Genomic DNA, 19,125 nt, shown 5'->3' with positions numbered 1-19,125 from the left:
TAGCACTGCAAAGCTATAGGAGGTGGAACAAGCCTGTGAAAACTTTGGTACAGAAGGCAAATGGTTGACTTCAGTTTATTGCAAGAATTTTAGGAAAGAGAAGTTCACCAGTAAAGGTGACTACATATAGGACGCTGGTGTGACTTATTCTTGGGTACTGCTCGATTGTTTGCGATCCATACCAGGTCGGATTGAAGGAAGACATCAAGGCAGTTCAGAGGTGGACTGCTAGATTTGTTACCAGTAGGTTTGAACAACACGTAAGTGTTAATGAGATGCTTCAGAAACTCAAATGGGAACCACTCGAGGGAAACGATGTTCTTTTCAGAAAACGCTATTGAGAAAATTTAGAGAACTGGCATTTGAAGCTGACAGCTGAACGACTGTACTGCTGCCAACATACATCGTGCATAAGGAACACGAATATAAGGTACAAGAAATTAGGGCTCACACGGAGGCATACAGGGTCCCGATTTTCCCTTGCTCTGTTTGCAAGTGGAACAGGAGGGGAAATGACAAGTAGTGGTGCAGCGTACCCTCCGCCATGCACCGTACGTTGGCTTGTGGAGTATCTTTGTAGATGTAGATATAAAGAGGAGGAGCCAGGCTGAAATTTACTTGGAGAATTTACAAAAAACATAACTCACATTATGAAGGGTATTTAAGAGACTGTCATCCAACCCAGAACTTTTTGTTGCCCCTCTTTGACCTTTACCGAATTAGAAAAACGAAAGAAAGGGAGACTCTTCAAAGAAGAGTGCCATATTAGTTCACTTATTTCTGGAGCCAAAATGAAAATTCAAATACCTTGTTTAACAAACACCAGTGAGAGAGGCAAAAATGAAGATGATGTGCCTTCGGAAAAGGATTGGAATCGAGGAACATGTTACTGCCTTTGAAATATACATCTCACAGTGTTTGTGGTGATAATAGTAGTGAAATTCATGTTGGAGAGATGAGTAGTGGTAGCTGTTTTTCTCAAGTGTCGGTCCCTGATGCAATATGAAAGCCATTCAGATATGTTAGTACACTGTGCATCCTGTACCACAGTGGCTGTGCCAGGAGGAATGGTCAGTATTCAGGGATGTGACAGGAATGATCATTTGAAGCAAAAAAGATTAGTAATCATGAAGATTAGTAATCATGAGCTTTAAAAATGCATACCTTGAGAGCTATGAGCACTTGTTCAATAGAAGAGGTGTGTTTCATAGTAGCAAAGATTATCAAGTGCTCATAGCTCACAAGGCATGCATTTGAGAGCCCATGCTTTGAATTATCATTCCTGTCATGTTCCTGAATATTGACCATTCCTGCTGGGACACCTTGTATGTATATGGGATGTAGGCATCATCAGTTCTTTGGGATGTTAAGGGCAACACTCAGTCACAGAATCTAATTCATTACATATCTAGATTTAGACTATAACATAGTCATCATTATTTTGTTTCTGCTATGCAAATACTAGCATTAATATTCATGTGGTTGTGCTCTGAAATGGTTATACCTAGGTCCAGTAATATACTGGTGTTGAATGTGTTGTAGTTGAAATCTAGATTTTCGATAAATTACAGAATCAGCAAGTGACTGCTGTCCTTCTTTACATCTGAATATTCAACATTCACTGTGCACCACTGGTGTCCAATGGATTCCAATTTAGTTACAACTATTTGGGATGTGATAAATTTTTTTTGTCACCTGTAAAATTTAGTTCTTAAGGCATAACATATCTCTGAACGGACTAAATATTTATGTCAAAAATTTTAGTCTCGCTACCCCTGCTCCCTCCCCCCACCCTCCCTCCAGCCGGAAAATTTTCTGCAGCCGCCCATGGGGCACTTGGGTGTCATGGTGAATGTTTCTTGCTATATAACATTTAAAACATATATTTTTTATTAACTTCAGTTTTGCATTTTATGATAGTCCTTAACAGTCCCACTGGCTAATTATAACTTTTAGTTTCACATAATTTGAAACTGTGAGCCAAAGCCTCTTTATGACATTAGATTTCAGTAACTGAACCTACATTTATGTTTTTCTTTTTATCTACTATAAAAGGACCGTGATGCGAGGTTTCTGAATGACATAAAGCGAGGAGGAGCAGGTGAAGATATGTCAGGCAGGATAAAGACTCTGGAAGAGAAACTAAGAGGAACAACTCACACAGAGAAGAAGCCAAAAGATCTGCTTCGTGCTATAGGTTAGTAGTATTTGTTAGTAAGTATTACCTCTTTTTTTATGTGTCTCTAATTTTTATACTTTTTCTGTGTTTTTATGGTCATCAGTATTATGATAATGGGTGTTATGGATGGAATGTAATTGGTAATTTTATGAAAGGTGACATTATTATCACATCTTTGCTTTATTTGTTATTTTCTTAAATTTGTTTCCCAATACAATAGTATTTACATTCTTACAATTTTGTGATAACCGTCTGATAAAAACCAATCGTACCAGAATATAGACCCGATTCTGCCAAGAAACAGTTTTTTAAAATAAGATCTGAGGGTTAGTTGCAAGAGAGGAAAGCCTTGGAGGAGTTTTGGAGGAGCTATTGGTGTAGGTGTTGAGGGATTCAGTGATGGAGGAGTTGGATTTACTGCAGACATCTAGGCTGTAGAGAAGTAAGTTTTTGCTGTGGAAGGGGTGGCAGCTGTCAAAGTTTAGACATTTTTGCTTATCGTTTATATAGATTGAGGTTTGAATGTGGGCTTCAGTTAGGTGGATGTCAATGTCAATGTCAAGGGAGGCTTTGGAAGTTAGGCAAGGGTCAACATCAAAGAAGGTGGGTTTGGATTTGGAAAAGGACCATGTGAATATGAGTTAGGAAAAGGAGTTAAGCTGATGCAGAAATGTAAGAGTTCTACTTCTCCATGAATCCAGACTGTAAAAATACCATTACTAAATCTGTACCACACCAGGGGACACAGCTTCTGTGCCTTGGTGATTGCCTCTTCTGTATAGACCATGAAAAGGTAGTCATAGGATGTGACCACTATGATTCCCATTGCAGTCCCCCTGATTTGTTTGTACGTCTACCCTCCATAGTAAAGTAGTTATAGGTAGGAATAAAGTTGGCTTGTGTGAGAAACTTTCAGAAGACTGTTGCGAAAGGTAGTGTTTAGGGCTGAGAGACCATGTGTGTATGGGATATTTGTGTAAATTAAGGTCACATACATAGTAAAAAGGAGGGTACCATAAGAAGCAGCCTGGGAATGGATGTGGGACTTCCAGGAAGTCACTGGTATGTTTTATATACAGTAGGATGGGGAGCTCTGTTTGAAAGGCTGAAGGTTCTGGTCAGTCAGGGCGGAGATATATTTGATGGCGGACTTTGGAGCCAGCTACTGTGTGAAGGCCAGGATGGTTATTTTTGTGTATTTTGGGAATTAGGTAGAAAGTGGGTTGCATTTATCAGGACTGGTGACAAACAGACCCGAACTATTTGAAATAGTTAACGCAGAACAGGGTATCAGCGATCATAAAGTGGTTACGGCATCGATGATTTCAGCCGTAAATAGGAATATTAAAAAGGGTAGGAAGATTTTTCTGTTTAGAAAAAGTGACAAAAAGCAGATTTCAGAGTACCTGTTGGCTCAACACAAAAGTTTTGTCTCAAGTACAGATAGAGTTGAGGATCAGTGGACAAAGTTCAAAACCGTCGTACATTATGCGTTAGATGAGTATGAGCCAAGCAAGATCGTAAGAGATGGAAAAGAGCCACCGTGGTACAACAACCGAGTTAGAAAACTGCTGCGGAAGCAAAGGGAACTTCACAGCAAACATAAACATAGCCAAAGCCTTGCAGACAAACAAAAATTACGCGAAGCGAAATGTAGTGTGAGGATGGCTATGCGAGAGGCATTCAATGAATTCGAAAGTAAAGTTCTATGTACTGACTTGGCAGAAAATCCTAAGAAATTTTGGTCTTATGTCAAAGCGGTAGGTGGATCAAAACAAAATGTCCAGACACTCTGTGACCAAAATGGTACTGAAACAGAGGATGACAGACTAAAGGCCGAAATACTAAATGTCTTTTTCCAAAGTTGTTTCACAGAGGAAGATTGCACTGTAGTTCCTTCTCTAGATTGTCGCACAGATGACAAAATGGTAAATATCGAAATAGACGACAGAGGGATAGAGAAACAATTAAAATCGCTGAAAAGAGGAAAGGCCTCTGGACCTGATGGGATACCAGTTCAATTTTACACAGAGTACGCGAAGGAACTTGCCCCCCTTCTTGCAGCGGTGTACCGTAGGTCTCTAGAAGAGCGTAGCGTTCCAAAGGATTGGAAAAGGGCACAGGTCATCCCCGTTTTCAAGAAGGGACGTCGAACAGATGTGCAGAACTATAGACCTATATCTCTAACGTCAATCAGTTGTAGAATTTTGGAACACGTATTGTGTTCGAGTATAATGACTTTCCTGGAGACTGGAAATCTACTCTGTAGGAATCAGCATGGGTTTTGAAAAGACGTTCATGTGAAACCCAGCTCGCGCTATTCGTCCACGAGACTCAGAGGGCCATAGACACGGGTTCCCAGGTAGATGCCGTGTTTCTTGACTTCCGCAAGGCGTTCGATACAGTTCCCCACAGTCGTTTAATGAACAAAGTAAGAGCATATGGACTATCAGACCAATTGTGTGATTGGATTGAGGAGTTCCTAGATAACAGGACGCAGCATGTCATTCTCAATGGAGAGAAGTCTTCCGAAGTAAGAGTGATTTCAGGTGTGCCGCAGGGGAGTGTCATAGGACAGTTGCTATTCACAATATACATAAATGACCTGGTGGATGACATCAGAAGTTCGCTGAGGCTTTTTGCAGATGATGCTGTGGTGTATCGAGAGGTTGTAACAATGGAAAATTCTACTGAAATGCAGGAGGATCTGCAGCGAATTGATGCATGGTGCAGGGAATGGCAATTGAATCTCAATGTAGACAAGTGTAATGTGCTGCGAATACACAGAAAGATAGATCCTTTATCATTTAGCTACAAAATAGCAGGTCAGCAACTGGAAGCAGTTAATACCATAAATTATCTGGGAGTACTCATTAGGAGTGATTTAAAATGGAATGATCATATAATGTTGATCGTCGGTAAAGCAGATGCCAGACTGAGATTCATTGGAAGAATCCTAAGGAAATGCAATCCGAAAACAAAGGAAGTAGGTTACAGTATGCTTGTTCGCCCACTGCTTGAATACTGCTCAGCAGTGTGGGATCCGTACCAGATAGGGTTGATAGAAGATATAGAGAAGATCCAACGGAGAGCAGCACGCTTCGTTACAGGATCATTTAGTAATCGCGAAAGCGTTACGGAGATGATAGATAAACTCCAGTGGAAGACTCTGCAGGAGAGACGCTCAGTAGCTCGGTACGGGCTTTTGTTGAAGTTTCGAGAACATACCTTCACCGAAGAGTCAAGCAGTATATTGCTCCCTCCTACGTATATCTCGCGAAGAGATCATGAGGATAAAATCAGAGAGATTAGAGCCCACACAGAGGCATACCGACAATCCTTCTTTCCACGAACAATACGAGACTGGAATAGAAGGGAGAACCGATAGAGGTACTCAAGGTACCCTCCGCCACACACCGTCAGGTGGCTTGCGGAGTATGGATGTAGATGTAGATGTAGAGGAGCCCTTTACAAGGGCAACCATATAATAGTTTCTAGGAGGTGCCTAGACCTTGGGGTATGGTGTATTTTTAATATTTTGGAAAACAAATGATGACTTGCAAGTAACCATTAAAAATTTTCAGATCTTATTGTCTTAAAAACCTGTGTAAAACTGACTTTTAAGTTATTTTCTTGAAAGAAAAACAGCTGAATACATTGTATTTTTTCCATTCCTTACAAGTTAGCAGGGGGCCGTGGCCCTCTCTTGCACATGGGTATGGGCACCCTTGGCAGTATGGAAGCAGTTGAGTCCTTGCGACAGGCCTAGGGTTTTCAGGATTTTCTGCAAATCAGTCTGGATGGAAGGCGTCTGGTGATTAGGAACAGTTTTGTATGTTGAGGTGTCTGGGAGCTGATAGTGCTCGTCTGCCACATACTCCTCATGGTCAAGTGCTACAGTAATGGAACATTGGTCCACAGGGAAAATGATGATAGAATTTCCTGTCTCCAGGTCACAGATAGCTTAGGACTCAGTTTGGATAAGGTTTGGCATTTCAGTGATATTTTTGGGAAGGACTGAGAGACAATGGTGGAAGTGAAGAATTCTTGGAAAGAGTAAGAGGACAGGCTGTATGAGTAGGATGGAGGGGATGTTTTGGATTATGGTTGTGGACAGGAGGAGAACATCATCACTTTAGGTAGTGTGAATCATTTTGTTGAAGTTTCTCTCTGGCTTCAAGAACTACACTAAATGCACTAGCACATTCAAGGAGTGAAAGGTGGAGGATTATAAAGAGAGACATTACAGCTGTTGATAACTATGGTTAGCACATACCGGTCAGGGACAAGGTGGGTAAGGGCTAAGGACTGATTAGTCTGGAATGGGATTTAAGGAATGATTGATAGAAATGGGGGCTTTCAATTTTAAGCATTTTGGAGCAACACCAAAAGTTATGTAAAACTGGAGGAATTGTGGGGCCATTGTTTAGCTGTAGTGAAAGTATGTTTGTAGAATGGATGTGTATATCAAGGTACTGGGTTATGGAACATGATGAGATTGCAGAAAAAATGGGAATTGCTTGGGCTGGTGAAAATAACACTTCAGTAAGAAAAAGAAGATATATGATGAAGTATTTCTGCATAAGGACAAATAGGACACTGAAAGAATAATCAGAAAATAAGAGAAAAGAGAGAATCATTAACAATACTATCAAAATTGCTGAAAAGCAAATAAGACTGCAAGGAAACGTGTTTTTCTCTTTATGTCCATACTTTATCTCATTATTTGCCAGCTTTAACACTGTTTGTTTAGAATTTTTTCATTTAATCATACCATCATTTATTTTGCAGGTGTGTTTTTACTCTTTTAAAATTTCAAGCACATATCTTTTATATGGCGCGACTGCTACGGTCGCAGGTTCGAATCCTGCCTCGGGCATGGATGTGTGTGATGTCCTTAGGTTAGTTAGGTTTCAGTAGTTCTAAGTTCTAGGGGACTGATGACCACAGCTGTTAAGTCCCATATTGCTCAGAGCCATTTGAACCATTTGAACCATCTTTTATATGACTGTTTCTACACTGGCATCACACCAGGAAAACGACCTTGGAAATGCGTGTCTGTATCAGCCTTTTCTCTTGCCTTCATCCAGTTTACCCCAACTTTTATGTTTCATCTTTGTAGGTAATCTGTTACTAGCATAGCATTGTTAAGTCCTACACTACTGTGTATTAATCAACTTGTGGCTCTGAGCAAGTTCCCTACTTAGTCACTGAAGTGTCTTATTTCTTCCAACCTTGCCCTATCTTGTAACTGAGATAGAAGCCACTAGTTTCAAAATGTAGGGAATATTTGATTCCCATTGTTTTCTATCTGTCTCTGCTGCCATCCACAAGTAAGTGTGTTTTTATCTCCACTTGACTGCAATTTTTCTAAAATCATACAGGGTATATGGTGAAGGGAATTCCAATATTCTTCTGAATAACACAGTCATAGTACTATCTGCAAAATTATACTTGTGCTCTAATAATGGTATTGTAGTGAGTGAAGGAAGTGAAGTATACCTGATATACAGACTGCTAAAGGGTTAGCATTGCTGTAGAGGGTAAAAGTTCTGCCTTCCTCACACAATGTGATCACTATATCTATGCTCTGTGTTTCATACCAAGCATTTACAAAAGTGTCAAAAGGAGACAAACAATACTTAACTGTTTCATGTAATCAATGTTGAAAGCACAATGTTGAAATGTTCTGTAGTTCTACACAGTGCTACAAATTATGTACCAGTTCCAAAAAATACAGCTGTCACTAAAAGCTATTAAGTGCTACTGCTCACAGCATTCTTTGATCACTATGTTTGGCAGTGACCAAAGACAAGACATTAGGGCCTGATGTCTTCTGACTTTAGCAGATTCAGATCTACAAAATCTAGCGTTCAAGAAAAAGTTAAAGATAGTACACAAGCTCATAGATACTTTAATGTGAAGTGGTCAGTTAAAACTCTTTCTATCGCTGCTTCTCACATTGTGTAAATTGAGCACTAACATACGTTGTTACCCTTGAGGAGTTTATTTCAGTACCATATATAATGAAATTTGATCAGTTTTTTTGCCACCAGTAAACAAATCTTTAATAAATAGTTGTAGTGCACTTGAGATACTAACCTTTGTGATAGATTTATGTACAGCTAAAGAGGCTGCATGTGGTACAGATGCATAATAGAAATAAAGATGTGTTTGCAAAGAGCAGAGCACTGTATAAACTTCAAGAACCTAAACCAGAAAGTCAGTGTCCAAAGCAGGGTCCACATCTGAATAGCAGCTAGGTGAGATTGAGCAGACTTCAGGCGGCATAGTACTAAGCAAGAATGGCTTGCAGCTGCTCGCTGATGTCCCAGCTGCTATCAGCCTTGCTTACTAGACCATGAAATCATGCCTCTGGTGGTGCCTGGCAGATGCTGTTTGTAGTGCCTTCGATCCACTGTCAATTGTATCCACTAGCAGGTATAATAAAATAATAAAATTAAGAACAAGAGACTTTATATTTCCTTTTCACAAATACGCTGCCTTATGGCAACCCATGATTACACCAACATAGACGGCACCATCTTTAATGTCATTGACAAACACACAATATTCAAATTTCTATTAAGTTTGCAGCTTTTTCTTACAATTTAATTTTTTTTTTTTAAAGTTTGGAGTGTCATTAGTTGATAGTGTTGGTTAAATTTCCTGGCCACATGAATCCCATGAGAAAATACTGCCAGTTCCTGTATTAACACATTCTGACATTATTTTCCTTTCCATCAGACCTCCAAATAATGACATAGGAATTCTGTAGACCGTAGCTCGTGGTCTTGCGGTAGCGTTCTCGCTTCCTGCGCATGGGGTCCCAGGTTCGATTTCCGGCGGGGTCAGGGATTTTCTCTGCCTCAAGATGACTGGGTGTTGTTGTGTCATCTTCATAATCATCATCATTCATCCCCATTACGGTCGGAGGAAGGCAATGACAAACCACCTCCACTAAGACCTTGCCTAGTACAGCGGTGTGGTTCTCTCGCATTGTCCCCTACGCTCCTTGGAGTATGGGACATCATCATCATCATCATCATCATCATCATCATGAATTCTGTTCTACAGGTTTTTTCACAAAATGACTTCTATTTTCCATATATTACACCTTACTGCTCTTGAATGAGGCTGTAGTTGAGAAGTAAATATAAATATGTAAGAAATTCAATGTTCTTCTGCTAATATTTCCACTTACATGATATTTTGATTGATTATTACAGGAAAGATTGAAAAAAGTGACTGGAATGTTATGGAATTGGAGAAAAAAATCCAAGAAAATAAAATGGGTAAAGGGGGGCGACAAGAGAATCCTGAAAAAGTTCCAAAATGGAGCCGCGATCAATTTGTTGACAAGGTAAATCACTTCTTATGAAAAAATTAATATGGTAATGGAAATTATTTGGTAGACTATAAATATTAGAAGGAGTAGGAGTAACAATGGAATTGGGCTCAGTCTCTGCTAGCCCCTGACCCTCATCCAATTCTACCCTTGCCCTGTGTTCCTAACTGCACTCACCCTGCATTCACATTCTTCTCTTCCCAATCTTCTTTTTCCTGTGTTCTATTTTCTCCTGAAAATTCCACTCCTTCATGTCACTGTGCACTGTGTACAACTCTACCTGCTTGTTGCCAGAACAAGCTCTCCTGTGCCCCATTCTTACTATGTGCTCATGCTGCCTGTCCCAGCTTTCAATCACCCTTCCCAATCCTTCTTCCCACTCTCCACTCTTTTCTCATCTCAACTGTGTGACTTTTCTCCTCGTTTGAGGTACAGTGCCAGCACAATGTAGTCCGTACAGTACAGTATAACCGTGCAGGTGGGTGTGTTTATATGTGGGGCTCTGTTACCTCTAGAGGAGTTAACAATAATCTCAGTCTTGTTTATTTGCCTATGATAGCTCAATGCCTAAATTATTCAGTGAGTAATTACCTTTATTCCTTCCACCATTCATTAAGGAATTGGAAAAACTGATATTTGTTTCAATTTCTGTTTTGTCATTTACATATCTCATTCCAGTTTGAAGCAGTGAAGTCAAAGCTTGAGACTAAAACTGTAGACAGAGAAAAAGAAAAGAATGATAAATATTCAGATGTTGATGTTACATTAAAGCTTATAGGGAAGAAGCTTAAAGAAGGTAATGCATTAGAAGCTGGCCCCCGAGGAAGTAACAAGGTTTCTGCCATGGCTGAGCAGTTTGCTGTTAAGACACAAGATGCAGAGAAGCCTTCTATACAGAGATCGGTAAGTGCTCCTCATTGTTTCACATAAATGTGAGTGTGATGGAATGAAGCCTGTTGTAAATTTCAGTCGTATCCTTTCATATGATGTGATCGGCATTACTTTGATATTACTTTGTTTGGGCATAAGTTAGCATATACATGATTAAAACTAAACAATTCATTTAGTTACAATATAAAAATAAAATCTTACCTTCTGAAATTTCAGACTAAACTTCATTTTTTGGCTGAAAAAATTGGTTGGAATTTATGTTTAAGACTTACACTCATCTAAAAATATTAAGGAGGACTTAATATTTTTAGCCACAAATATGTCATTAGTGTTTATTATTTCTGAACAAAATGTGACAGGCATTATGGAATGTGACAAGTTGAAGCTGTATGCTAGATTGAGACTTGAACCTGTACAACTATGCATAGCAGGCATGTGCTCCTACCAGTCGAACCACTGCAACATACCTCACATCTTCAACTTGTGCCACTGACCCTACTTCAAAATCCTTTTCATTCTCAGATTATTTCTCAAATTTGTACTCTTCAAAAAATAAGATAAATACATTTCAAGAAAAAAGTGTAGATTCACATTTTTGATGTATCACAATCAAGGACTATAGTTTTCGTAGGATACTTGTGATGAAATTTAATGCATTGATACGCGTGTTCCATGATATCGAAATAACACCCAGCAGTGATTTGCCCCTAAGCTGTTGCTTGATGAATTCAGTAGTGCACATCATATTAGAAGGTGGCTGAGTTTTGAACTGCTCTACATGTGTGCCTTAACTGCCAGCAACTGATTAGATTTAATTTGCTTTGAGGCATCTTTCCATAATACTGGAAAGCAATGACTGCCCTTTTGCAAACTGTGCAGTGGCCACACTACAATACTGAGAATTTTTCATTTATTGTTGCTCACAGTAACACATTCTGAAAAGGCAGTGGGGGGGGGGGGGGGGGGGGGAGGAGGTGACATTGCCACATTTGTTGTAGGGTGTGAGATGGTGTAAAAAAAGATGTACAAATGCATTTGAGGCCATCTACAATATTAGCAAACATTTTATCCCTCAGAGACGTGACGTCTTTTTACCAAGGGCGGGCAACCAGCAACCCATGGGCCAGATCTGGCACGTGATTGGTTTTAATCCAGGCCATAGTGGAAATTTTTGAAGCAGAGCATTGCAGAATTTTGTGACGAAACTTTTTAAGACAGCTATTGTAAAGAAACAATGTTCATGAAAGCTAAATAAATGCAAATGTTGGAATGTGGAGTTAACATAAAAGGAATGCACTTTCAAAAATGCATGTGTTAAGGCACAATTTGTTGACGTGACGTGTCGGGAAAAGAGGTTCCATTTGTATCAGTGTGTTACACCATACACGTTAACACTAAGGATGCTGTAGTCTTGACTTGAGGCACTAGGAGTGTTGGTGTTGCATCAGGTGATGAGCTTAACAAAGTATGCGGAACAGGCCTGTGGGTGTCAAAAGGTTGCCCAAGCCTGTCTTACATACATCAGTAAGCTAATAATTTCTATTTACTCTTGAACCATAGTGAAAGTAGTGTGAAATCACAGAAGCTTATGAAAAGTCAGTACTAACTAGTATTGAAATGATATTTGCTACATGGAAAAAAGATTTTTTTGAAAATGGTTTTAAATGACATTTTCGTGTTGTCTGTTTCTCTGGATGGTGTGTAGATATTCACTTTCTATTTCTAATATTGTTAGACATATTAATAATTGTTGAACTTCACAGTTAACACAGTTTTTTTTAATTTTTAGAATTCTAAAGCAGCACTCGTCCTTCCTGCACAAGGTGGATCAGAGATGTGTCATTTCTGTAAAAAGAGGGTTTACTTAATGGAACGTTTAAGCATTGAGGGAAGATTCTTCCATAGAGGTTGTTTCCGATGTGAATACTGTGGTACAACGTTGAGGCTTGGTAATTATTTAATGCTATTTTTGTAACTTTGTAACTGTGTGTTGATTATTAGAACTTATACATCAGTAATTACATTTATGTAAATCTACTTATTTAACTGCACTTCAAGTAATGAAGAGAGCACAACTCAAAGGTCTTTTAGGTTAATTTTTTCTTCACCAGTATTTTTCTCATCAGAGTTTGTGCTGAAGAAAGGTTTTGGGCTTTGTGATTATGCAGTCTGAATTGTGAGACCAAGCATATTCTGACAATATTATGAAAAGTATAGTTGCTATTCACCTTGGAGATCCTGAGTCGCAGAGAGGTGCAATGAAAAGACTGTCAGAAAGTGAGCTTTTGGCCAAGAAGGCCTTCATTGGAAATAGACAACACACAAAGAGGGGAGGGGGGGGGGGTAGTGGAAAAGGAGAGAAGTGACTGTGGGTGAATTGGTGGAATAGAGGGCTGTGTAGTGCTGGAATAGGAGCAGGGAAGGGGCTGGATTAGTAACGACAATAACTAACAAAGGTTGAGGCCAGGGGAACATAGGATATATTGCAGGGAGAGTTCCCACATGCACAGTTCAGAAAGCTGGTATTGGCGGAAAGGATTCAGATTGCACAGGCTGTGAAGTAGTCATGGAAATGAAACATGTGTTGGGCAGCGTGCTCAGCAATGGGATGGTCCAGCTGTTTCTTGGCCGCAATTTGTTGGTGGCCATTCATGCGGACAGTTTTTGGTTGTCATGCCCATGTAGAATGCAGCACAGTGATTGCAGCTTAGTTTGTACATCACATGCCTTGCTTCACAGGTAACCCTGCCTTTGATGGCATAGGTGATGCTTGTGACTGGATTGGAGTAGATGGAGGTGGTAGGATGTATGGGACACGTCTCGCCTTTAGGTCTATTACAGAGATACGAGCAATGAGGCTCCAGGACTAGAGCAACTGAATCACATTCTCTACCAGTGTTTCAACTACCTTTCGTCATATCCTGAAATGAGGAATCTCCTGCCCACTATCCTTCCCACCTATCCTACAGTGGTTTTCCACTGCCCACCAAACCTACACAATATCTTCATCCATCATTACACAACCTGTGCTCCCAACCCATTGCCCTCATGGCTCAAATCCCTGTAATAGACCTAGGTGCAGGACCTGTCCTATATATCTTACCACTACCACCACCTGTCCTATCGAAACCATCACCTATGCCATCAACAGATGTAGGAGTAACTTCAGGTGTGTCCCAGGGAAGTGTGTTGGGACCCTTTGCTGTTCATTTTGTGTATTAATGACCTTCTAGACAATATTAATTGCAACCTCAGGCTTTTTGCAGATGATGCAGCCATTTATAATGCAATTCTGCCTGAAAGAAGCTGTACAGATATTCAGTCAGATCACGATAAGATTTAAAAGTGCTGCAAAGATTGACAACTTTGCTTTAAATATTCAGAAACCTGAAATTGTGCAGTTCACAAAATTAAAAAAAAAACCTACTACCCAATGACTATAATAGCAATGAGTCACAGTTGGAATGGATCAGTTCATACAAATATCTGTGTGTAAAACTTTGTAGGTACATGAAATTGAACGATCACAGAGGCTCAGTCATGGGTAAACCAAGTGACAAACTTGATGGTTTATTGACTGAATACCAGGGAATTGAATCATTCTAGAAAGAAGATTACTTTCAAATGACTCATACACCCCATCCTAGAATACTGCTACAATGTGTGCGACCCAGTCTAATAAGACCAACAAGATAATGAATGTGTGCAGAGAAGAGCAGCATGAATGGTCACAGGTTTGTTTGACCCTTGGGAGAGTTTGTTTTTTAATATTTTTATTTATTTATTTCTTGTTCTGGTGATCCATGTTGTGACAACATCGCAGGATATGGAACATGTCAGAAATCTTTGGTAGCACATTAAAAAAAAAAAAAAAAAAATGATTTCATATTACAGTAAACAGTAACTTCGGTTCCACTATAGAAAATCAATTTTGAGAAATAAATATTACAAAGGAATAAGTGTTACAGAAAATAAATATTGCAAAATATGTGTTTAAAAAAAAAGAATAGTCAGGATTACAAATGTAGATTTGGGCATATATTTGCATTTAACAATACAAGAAGTGATGAACACTGTAGTTCAGGAACTCTTCTATCGTATAAAATGATCCTCGTTATAGGAACTGCCTTAAAGTTTTTTAAAACAAGAGCTCATCTTCTACAGAACACTTAATTCTTGAAGGGACGGCATTAAAAATCTTACAGCCAGTGAAATGGACTCCTTTCTGTACCATACTTAGATTTGCCTGCTCATAGTGGGTATAATGTTTTCTTTTCGTCTCATGACTATGATACTCACTATTCAGTTTAAAAATGGATTTTTCTTTCCTTATGAAGCACATCAAAAAGCATATATATTGCACAGTGGATGTAAGGATTCCAAGTTTCTTAAAGAGATTCCTGCATGTGGCTCTAGGATGGACTCCGCACATGATCCTTATGGCTCTTTTTTGTGCACACAGTACTCTTATAGCCAGTGACTGATTACCCCAAAATATAATTCCATATGCCATAATGACATGAAAATAACCATAATAGGCTGTCTTAATGGTTCCCATACTTCTATAAGAAGAAACAATGTGTAAGTTGCTGAACTCAATCTTTTGCATAGTTCCAGGATGTGGTTTGACCAGTTCAGGTTGCTGTCAATATGCAACCCCTGGTATTTTTAGGTATCCACCCTCGTTATCACCTGCTCACCTACTTTTACCACTATTTCTCCACCTTTGAATGTTGTGTGGAACTGAACATAGTTTTTTTTAGTGTAATTTAAAGAAAGGTCGTTAATTTTAAACAAGTTCACTGTTTCACTTAAAACCTTACTTGCTGTTTCCTCAAGTTTATCTACTGAATTATCAATAAGTAGTGTAGTGTCATCAACAGATCATTTACAAAGGTAATAAAAAGTATCACAGGGATGTCGAAAGAACTGAACTGGCAAACACTCTAAGATAGTCACAAACTGCCCTAGGAAAACCTGCTTACAAAGTTTCAAGACCTAACTTTAAAGAAAGACTGTAGGAATATACTACAATCCTGTACATATTGCTTCCCTGGGGATCGTGATGACAAGATTGGATTAAATGATAATTAAATGGACACCCTAGCTGCAAACAGGTGTTGATGAACTTCATTGGGGACATGTTGAAAATGTGTGCCCCGACTGGGACTCGAACCCGGGATCTCCTGCTTACATGGCAGATGCTCTATCCATCTGAGCCGCCGCAGGCACAGAAGATAGTGCGTCTGCAGGGACGTTGCCAGCTAGGGTGTCCATTTAATTATCATTTCATTTCTAGTAAAGCTGCATGGTCTTCCACCGTAACTGTTCTTTCGGGAATAGATACTACCGTCATATATAGTTAAAAAATATGGCTTCCCGGCCATTGACCTTCTTGTGCGAACGCACACGCTATGCCCGAACCCGTACGGGACTTGGTAGATTAATCTGCCACGAGTAATGAGTATGATGGGCAAACATCTATTAGGCGCACTACGAATGTAGTGGTGTGGACATGTTGGGAATGTGGATCTCACGGGGAGCGTGCAGGGGATAAGTCCCTGCAGACGCACTATCCTCTGTGCCCGCGGTGGCTCAGATGGATAGAGCGTCTGCCATGGAAGCAGGAGATCCCGGGTTCGAGTCCCGGTCGGGGCACACATTTTCAACATGTTCCCAATTAAGTTCATCAACGCCTGTTTGCAGCTAGGGTGTCCATTTAATTATCATTTCATTTCTAGCAAAGCTGCATGGTCTTCCACGGTAACTGTTCTTTCGGGAACAGATACTACCGTCATATATAGTTAAAAGATTGGATTAATTACAGTGCATGCAGAGGCATTTAAACAGTCATTCTTCCCATCCTCCAGACACGAATGGAACAAGTAGAAAGCTTCTCTTTCATAGTTTTGAATGTTCAGCTAAGTTGTTGTTTCAGTTTTTATGCTCAGTCATCAACTTCATGGTGCAAATTTCAAGTTTCTGGGATAGCATAATTAAGGAGTCTGCTGAAACAGAGATTTCAGAAAACCTAATAAACTGGGAGAGAGGTGTCAATTGAAGTGTGTAACAGAGCTCTCCATTTATTAAGATATCATCCATCAGAGCTCGAAAATGCCGAGAAAATGTATATTTCATGAAATAACAATGCAAGTTCTGAGAAACAAAATAGCATCAAAGGACATAGTGAGTGCCTGGAGTTGAATTCAGCTTTAAATAGTAGCCTTACACCAAAAATTCTTAACAATCTGGTTGTTATCCAGGCAGTGAATACACTTAGCAACAGACCTCACATCACCTGAAGAAGACATCGGACTTGGTTGTCGAAATATTTAAAAATGTAATTGGAAACTCAATTGAACACTCAAAAAAGAAGCAGTGTGCTAGGAACTAGTTGTAAGCTGGTTCCATTACTCTCCTGGCTGTATCTGGTGTAGATGTGTTTTGGCACTTTATCAATATACTTGTCATCAACAAATGTAACAGTTTATGAAGAATCCTCCAATGTGTTGGGCAAATCATTTATGTAGGTCAAGGACAGGAGCAGATCAAGCACTGAACCATTCATGAAACTGTATTTAATCTTTCCTCACTCTGAATTGAGTCTTATTCCTGTGGTACCATTTGTTAATGTGACTTATTGTGTTGGTGTTAAAATCATATCTTCTGGCTGAATCTTAGTTTTTTTCACATGTTGGAAATAGCCATAATAAGAAATTTTTTTGACATTGGTATGTAAAGTTAATATTCTTCAAAACATTAACCTTCTGTGTAAATACAATGCTACCAGCACTTAATCAGGTCTTAGTATGCTTAATGGGAACTGACATCATGAAAGATAATCAGGCAACTGTCAAAGCTTTTTAGACATCCTCTGTCATCCTGAAATGCTGTCTCTTCCATCCAATTTTGATTGAAGGAAACAAAAAGAGGTTGGGGAACCAAATCTGGACTTTTGCGTGATTGGGGCATTATTGTTACTTTATGTTTGGCCAGTGTTTCCCTTACATTTAACTGTGTTAATCCGGGCACATTGTCATAATCAAACACTAGCAAACTTTTGCATGAAATTCATCATTGCATCAAATTGAAAATCAATTGGGAAAACTGTTAAAATTAAAAGGAGATGGGATGAGTGGCCAGTACTTTCCTTCAGCATCTGAAATTCCTAGAACTGCTGATAGAATACAAACCTTAAATTTAGCAAGCTGCATGTTCTTTCTTCAGAGGGCAGTTAGGGTTGATTGGGGATGGTTGGAAAGTGGGACAGGTCACTAGGGCCCTAAGTTGAGAAAAACCCTCATCATCCTTGCATGAGGCAAGTCCTTGTCAACAAACAATCTGAGTGTGGCCTCTCCCCCTTTTAACCTTTCCCAGTCAATCTCTCTCTCTCTCTCTCTCTCTCTCTCTCTCTCTCGATGATGATGATGATGATGATGATGATGATGATGATGTGAGACTACAGTTGCTTAATGGCAGAAACAGGTCTATTTTAGAAGATTTTTGAGAATTGTACATGTCTCCAACAACATTTCTGTACCATTTTGAAGACGGTGATGTGTAAATGGGTTCAAATTCATTACTTTCTTTGTGGCAGTTTTGATTTGTAATGAGCATTTTGTAACATGGCCAATTAACAGAGCAGTTATTTGGTTCAGTACTAATTAGTGTTGCTTGTCTGCAACTACATTTCTGACTAGCCAATCCTTAATAATGTCTAACATGACAAAATATGCTGCTGGGAACTCTCTTGCTAAACTTTAGATATATTCCCTCAGGACTGTTGATATCCTTAGGAGAGCCAGACATGAGAAAGCTATTCTAGTTGGTGTCCAAGATGAGACAAGCAAAATACTCTCAGACTTAGAGAAGAATCTACTAATTTAAATTCCAATCAAAGCAGTTGCCAGCTGGTCTGAATATAACGAACTACAGTTTAATAAGTCACAACTAATGAGGAGTTACTGAATTGAATTGTGGACAAAAGAAATTTGTGATACAACTTGCCTAAAAGAAGGTATCAGTTGATAAGACACATTCTGAGGCATGAAGGAACTGTCGATTTGGTATTTGAGGGTAGTGCTGCAGGTAAAAACCATAAAGGGAACCCATTGGATGAACAGAATAAGAAAGTTCAACTGCATGTCGATTTACACAGTTATTCAGAGATGAAGACACTTGCAAAGCATAGAGTAGGATGGAGACCTGCATCACATGAGGCTTGTACTGAAGGCTTTAATGTCATATTTTGAAAACAAACATGTATCTCTTCTGCTAAATACTGTTCTCTGTGTGCGATACACAGTAACATTTCTTTCAAATTTCTGAAAGAAAATGACTGGAGTAGGTTTGACTAGCACAAAGATAACAAACTTGTATATTGAATCTTTAATTTTGCAGCTTTCTAAAACTTACTTCATTGATAGAAAGATCTAAGAAATACAAATAAGTGTAGATTGGTAGTAACTGTGTTTAAAAAAATAGGAAAAAATTGTTCCAAATTGTAAATTGGGAAGTAAAGAAGGTATTGTAAAGGAGTCAGAAGTTATAATGTAGGGTTATAATTTGAAACAGTTGTTGGTATGTCAAAGATGAAAGCTAAAGTTCATAACAAATGTCAGGATGCAGATGGATTCCTAGGAAACTGTATGTCTAGCTTGTTCTTTTTCATATTCTTGATGTTTTCATTTTGATAAATGAATAAAAA

At 39.1% G+C, this 19,125-nt stretch overlaps 1 protein-coding gene and 1 non-coding gene across 3 annotated transcripts in view; both read left to right on the top strand.

Moving 5' to 3' along the window:
• LOC126188985 (F-actin-monooxygenase Mical) overlaps positions 1-19,125 on the top strand; it is a 550,752-nt gene that overhangs the window by 363,568 nt on the left and 168,059 nt on the right. For both annotated transcript variants that reach the window (XM_049930777.1, XM_049930776.1), the window contains exons 16-19: positions 2,056-2,197; positions 9,409-9,542; positions 10,206-10,430; positions 12,208-12,367. In XM_049930777.1, coding sequence (XP_049786734.1) covers positions 2,056-2,197; positions 9,409-9,542; positions 10,206-10,430; positions 12,208-12,367 — 661 coding nt within the window. The remainder of the gene's footprint in view (positions 1-2,055; positions 2,198-9,408; positions 9,543-10,205; positions 10,431-12,207; positions 12,368-19,125) is intronic.
• Trnap-ugg (transfer RNA proline (anticodon UGG)) lies at positions 16,002-16,076 on the top strand. The gene has a single exon. It is a non-coding gene; the product is annotated as a tRNA-Pro (tRNA).

The sequence above is a fragment of the Schistocerca cancellata genome, chromosome 5 (assembly GCF_023864275.1).
Source record: "Schistocerca cancellata isolate TAMUIC-IGC-003103 chromosome 5, iqSchCanc2.1, whole genome shotgun sequence".
NCBI classification, from domain to species: Eukaryota; Metazoa; Arthropoda; class Insecta; order Orthoptera; family Acrididae; genus Schistocerca; species Schistocerca cancellata.
Note: the sequence above shows the minus strand (reverse complement) of the source record. Positions and strands in the feature narration are given on the sequence as shown.